We start from the raw sequence: 6238 nt of genomic DNA on the forward strand, positions 1-6238 counted from the left end.
AGGCGGTACAATAAGCATACTCAATTCAGACTCAGTCCAAATCTCACTTGCCCTGAACATTACAGGTATCATTTTGGATTTGTAATGTAGACTAAGGATGGAGTGAGAATTAGAGTTGCCTTTTTTCTCTCAGTAGACCTTTATGGCAAGCAGCAATGCCCCTAATGTAAAGCCTCAAACTAGTATGTCCACCTTCACTAAGACAGTAAAATGCACCTTGCACATCAGCCTATACATTCTAATAATGATACATTTTTAACTTTCTGCAAAATAACCTTCACATATGTAATCTATTACATTCAGTTTCTTTCTTCGAGTGGCTGTTTTTTCATCCAACGTCTTCAGGTGACCTCAATTCATGTCACCTCCTGTGACTAAGGGAAATGATAATCCACCCTCCCAAACAGTGCCATCTAGTGGTCCGTGTCAGAAACACAGCTGACATTACAGTAACTCTGAGGTCAACATGGCACAAACGACTTCTGACATTTATCACTGGGACTTTTCATGAAACAGCATCATTATTCAACCAGATCCAAGATGCTGACTTCTCCTCTGGGCGTCTCATATTTAAGGAGTTTCCATCCATGACATAATGGAGCTGATTCTGAATGCACAGTGTCTGCCTGAAGGATAGCTATTTGTCCGGGGGAGTTTATGAGGCAGGGAGAAGGGAGTGGATAAGGGGAGGGAAGGGGGGAGGGGGGGAGGGCTGGATGGAGGGAACCCAGCCTTTGCTCCTGCTGTTTTTGTTGGTGGTGCTGCTGCAGCATAAGACGCTGTCAGCAGAGGACGAGCAGCAGAGGAAACCAGGCGAGGAGCATGTTTACCAACCATGGAGAGGAGCCGACCCTGAACAGATAGGAGGGAAAAAAACTGATCCTGATCAGCTTTGGAGATGAACAGCTGCCAACAGTGGGGTAAGAAGATATATACAATAGATAGATAGATAGATAGATAGATAGATAGATAGATAGATAGATAGATAGATAGATAGATAGATAGATAGATAGATAGATAGATAGATAGATAGATAGATAGATAGATAGATAGATAGATAGATAGATAGATAGATAGATAGATAGATAGATAAAATTCACACTACAAGTGCAAATGGAACAAACTAGACAGGTAAAATACTGTGCTACAACTGCTGTCTCTTAGGTTTGATGTCTCCTCAGCTGAGTGAATACCTGCTGTCAGAGTTTCAGTGTGTGTGTGTGTGTGTGTGCACAGTTGAACCTGCATCTCCTGTAAGCATGCATGGCCTCTCGGTGTGTGTTTAACTTCATGTATCCAAATATATCGACATATTATAAAGCTAGCTGTCTAATATAGATCTGGAATGATTTTTTGACCTTATATGAGAAACAGGAAATCTTTTTTTTTTTAATCTGACATCATTCAAAACAAAACATTTTAGGGTTGTCATAGAAACTACCATTTCTGAATGTGGACTGTTACAGCTACGCACAAACACACAGTCTCTAGTCTGGTCTTCAGCTTTCCACTGTGAAACTTGCACAATGAGAAGAGCAAGTTTCTAAATGGAGCTCTCAGAGGGACGTGAATATCTTTATATTGTGTTTGCAACCAGAGGAGAGCTACAGTCAGAGCCTCAGAGCGACTTCTAAATCACTTTAACAAGTCTAACTCATTACATAATGATGTATAACGTGTATGTCTGTGCATGTGTTTGCATGCATTCATTTATTAGCGTCATGGCACACATAGTATAAAAAAAAGAGGTCCATTTTAATAATGATGGCCCATTTTACTAATGGTGACATCATCGCTGCAGAGCGGAACTGGCGGGTGGGGTTTCTGTCTCGCAGGACCTCACACTGGCTCCGTGACCAGACCATTACCCTCTAATCAAAAACATGCAGCACCAACGTGTCTGTGGAAGTGTTTGGGTGTCCTTCCTGTCTGTGTCATCACGTTTCGGTTGCGACATAGCACACGAGTCGTTTATCTAAGGCACTTGTTGCATCTTGTGTATCGCCAAGTAGAGCAATAACAACACACTTTGTGTTTTTGAAGACAGACTATGAAGAGATGAAAAACCTGACACACATGTCCCTGAAAACCGCCTCCAACCAGAGAGAGCCAGCCAGCGGCCAAGCAGCAGATGCAAAAGTCATATTCTCACGCCCACATGGGCAGATATGAGAAAAACAAGGACTGTACTCATAAAATCCATAAATCTTATACGAGCGCCTGGTCGGATTCCCCCCCAACCTCCCACTCAAGAGATTCCCCTGTAGGAGAATTTGTTCAGAATGTGTCCATATGTGCAGCATCTGAAATGTTGCCAGGTTGGACTGAAGGGGTGAAGTCAGTCATTCACCGCTGCTGCGTCATCCGATTTTATGATTCTTTTCTGTCAACAACAGACAGTTAAACACGATGGAATCATCCCCCCCCCCCCCTCTGTTTCTCTATATGTATAATATGTAATTCATGTTCAGGTTCCCCCGACGACAGGAATTGTACTGGATGTTATGTCACAACTTGGGAATGTTTTGGCAAGAAAGGAGACTTGGAACGGGGACAAAGGTTTCATCTGAGGTCTCTCTCATGCAATTCCGAGCTGGATGAGAACATCGGTGTGTGAGACGGAGTCGAACAGTAATTGCTTCTCATCACAGCGTTCACATCTGGCTTCATGCTGTAGTGGAGCACAAATTGATTCACGGCTCTTGTTCTGTCTACAGCCATGACAGCATCACTGTGCGTTTTATTGCCTTGTGAAAACTGATAACAGGTTCCTATTTCTGGTCAGGCCCCGTTTAGGAGTCTGGCAGCACCGCTTGTTGTTTCTGTCTGATGTTCTGTCAGTTGTTTTGTCATCATTTTTATTTATTTATTGCTCTTTCATATCTGCAGTGAGTCAGCGTGGCAGCAAACCAGAGATGCTTCATTAAAAAGAAAATGTTGTTTTCAAACTTTAAATAAATCTGAGTAGACTTCAGCCATTAAATTTCTTCATACTAATCTTCAACAATTCAAGTAATTTCCAACCATTTCATACAGCCTTCGTCTTTTACATTTACTCTTCAGATATTGTTTCATCTTGTCAAAACGTATTCAGCAATTTCTTCACTTAATTCAGCATTGTTTCAACAATTTATTCAACTCATTCAGCTTCTAGGTTTCAGCATTCACCCGTATTTCCTTCAGGAAATGCATTCTCCAGTTTTTTTTGTTGTATTTTTTTGCTCTTTCATATCTGCAGTGAGTCAGTGTGGCAGCAAACCAGAGATGCTTCATATTAAAAAAAAGTTGTTTTCTAGCTGCAGTTTTAAATAAATCTGAGTAGACTTCAGCCATTTAATTTCAAATCTTCAACAATTAAAGTAATGTCCATCCATTTCATACAGCCTTCTTCTTTTACTTTTACTCTTCAGATATTGTTTCATCTTGTCAAATGTATTCAGCAATTTCTTCACGTAATTCAGCATTGTTTCAACAATTTATTCAACTCATTCAGCTTTCAGCATTCACCTGTATTTCCTTCAGGAAATACATTCTTTAGTTGTTGTTGTTTTTTTTTTTTGCTCTTTCATATCTGCAGTGAGTCAGTGTGGCAGCAAACCAGAGTTGCTCCATTTAAAAAAATGTTGTTTGTATCTACAGATTTGAAGATGTGGGCGCTGATGGGGGTGGTGTGTCTGTGCCACTGCATCTTCGGACAGCTGTTCGACACCAAGCTGAAAGGAGCGCCGCGTCTGATCTGCAGCGTGCCCGGGTCACCGGGCTTGCCTGGCAAACCCGGTCCGAGCGGACCCCCGGGAGCAGATGGGAATGTGGGTATCCCAGGAAGAGATGGCAGAGATGGCAGGAAGGGTGAAAAGGGACAAAAGGGAGACACAGGTATAATATGAAACAGACACAGCATCAGCTCATGTGTGTCAACAAATGAATTCCACCAGTCTGTTGCGGACAAACGTTTCTGCTGGTGAAGGAGCTATTTATTTATCTGACAGCTGGTATAAGCAGATGAACTGGTGAGTTCCCACAGAATGAACATAAATGGCCTGGTTACAAAATGATGTGTCAGATGAGGGAGGCCACGTTGGACCTGTTTAGATCAGAACCCACTTCAGGATTAGAGATAAATAACTTCCTCAAAAGGCCATGAACACCAGAGGAGAGCAAACACACATCCAGTAGCTACATGCCGTACATGTTTCCCAATGAGGAACAGAAAACAACAACATCCAATTCTCCCAACTCAAGCTACTGTATATTTATTCCACAGCCTTTAACCAATACACACAGTCTTCCTCTTTTTTTGTCTGAGTGGCTTAGGAGTTACTGGTGTATAATAAACCCCTACTAATATTAATAAAAAAAAACAACCTAACAGGATTTAATGAACATTAAATGAGCCTGAGCTGAACAGTATGAAGAAAGTATGAATGTTTGCTCTTGCTTACCATGCTGTTGCTCCATATCTTACATTCAGTTGCTAGCTGATCCTAATTGACTATTTTCTGATGTTTTTCTAACTTGCCTTCTTAAATTGCAGCAATTCTGCAAGATTGGGAAATGTGTTGACCCAAATGTAAACTGTTTCAAACTTCCCTGAACACAAACAGTTATTTTCATGTGGGGATAAAGCTGGCATCTCATCTGTCTCACTCAGTAGAAAAACTGCATCGATATCATCTCTGCATTCTGCGCTGCAATAAATCTGTCAGTGAATAAACATCATGCACCTGTACTTTCCATTAGGTGAGGAGTCAGGAATTCAGACACACACCTTCATCTTAACACGAAACTACATAGCATAGCTGTCTGTCCTTAAACAAACATACAGGACTTGTTTCTTAGCTCCAGGATATTGGCACTGCAGATGGAGTCAACTGGATATAAGACAGTTGGATGAATCGAGCCAAAACTGTGCTGTTTTAATGTCAAGGTGGCTTCGTTCCAAGGGTGACTTAATGCATGTCACTGGGTGGGGAGCTCTGTTTCCACTGGCTGTTCCTCTCTTGGCCTGGCTCAACATGTGCAAAATAGAATCTCACATGGGCAGAGGATTGATAAGGAAAAGCAAGAGCCTCCAAAAGCAAAGGCAGCAACATTGGTGTGGAAATTATGATCTCAACATCATCTTTCTGTTTCAGGGTTGAAGGGCAGAGTTGGCCCAACAGGTAAGATTGGAGACAGAGGTGACCGTGGCCCAGCGGGGAAACGGGGCCCTTCAGGAGGGAACGGAGACGTGGGTCCACCTGGTCCTTTCGGCCATGAGGGAAATAAAGGGGACAAGGGTCAGAGAGGACCTCGTGGCACTCCAGGAACCTGCAAGTGTGGCAGCCTGCAGCTTAAATCTGCCTTTTCTGTGGGAATCACCAGCAGCTACCCTGTAGAGAAAATGCCTATTAAATTCAATAAGGTCCTCTTTAACGAGGGCGGACACTACAACCCACAGACTGGCAAGTTTATCTGTGCGTATCCGGGCATTTATTATTTCTCATATGACATTACGCTGGCCAACAAACACCTGGCCATTGGACTGGTGCAGAATGGCCAGTATCGCATCAAAACCTTTGATGCCAACACAGGAAATCATGACGTGGCGTCTGGGTCCACATTGGTGTCCCTAAACCCAGAAGATGAGGTGTGGCTGGAAATCTTCTTCAATGACCAGAATGGTCTATTTGCAGACCCTGGCTGGGCTGACAGCTTGTTCTCTGGCTTCCTTCTCTATGCTGACACAAACTACTTTGATATACTGGCAGAGGACTATGCATAGAAAGTGGAAAACACAAACTTATACCAAAATTTGCTACTGTCATTGTTGTTTTTAGTGTTATCACACATATAAGTATATTTTTTATACAAATATTAAATTTTGTAGTGCTATTCATATTATTACTATAGAGTCTTATCTAGTGGTTATATAATTTGGTAAAGTTTTAATGAATTTCTGATGTATTTGTTTTGAGTGGGGTCAATAAATTAAATAAACAATTGTTGACAGACTAAGTTTGATTTTGAAGTTTTAGTTTTCCTTCTACAAGAAGACTGAAGCATGGGTGATTTGACAGAATGTAAAAAGTCCTTTTGTAGTTTAAAAAAAAACGTTATTTTATGTATTCATTTATATATTTATTCCTCAATTTAATTAAAAATGTAATGAGGCAGCAACACTGAAATTACACTGAGAGAGTAGTGAGAGAGATGCATAATAGATCCATGGAGAGATGTCGGTTTAGTGTAATTCGCA

The 6238-nt window shown here is 41.5% G+C and overlaps 1 protein-coding gene across 1 annotated transcript; it reads left to right on the forward strand.

The window, feature by feature from the left end:
- Positions 1-639: 639 nt before the first annotated feature.
- c1qtnf7 (C1q and TNF related 7) lies at positions 640-5992 on the forward strand. The gene is made up of 3 exons (XM_085773489.1): positions 640-920; positions 3640-3876; positions 5136-5992. The coding sequence occupies exons 1-3, from the start codon at positions 899-901 to the stop codon at positions 5762-5764; spliced, it is 888 nt and encodes a 295-aa protein (XP_085629615.1). The 5' UTR covers positions 640-898; the 3' UTR covers positions 5765-5992.
- The last annotated feature ends 246 nt before the right edge of the window (positions 5993-6238 follow it).

Source organism: Trachurus japonicus, chromosome 4, assembly GCF_045865225.1.
Source record: "Trachurus japonicus isolate A0001 chromosome 4, Traja_1.0".
Taxonomy (NCBI): Eukaryota; Metazoa; Chordata; class Actinopteri; order Carangiformes; family Carangidae; genus Trachurus; species Trachurus japonicus.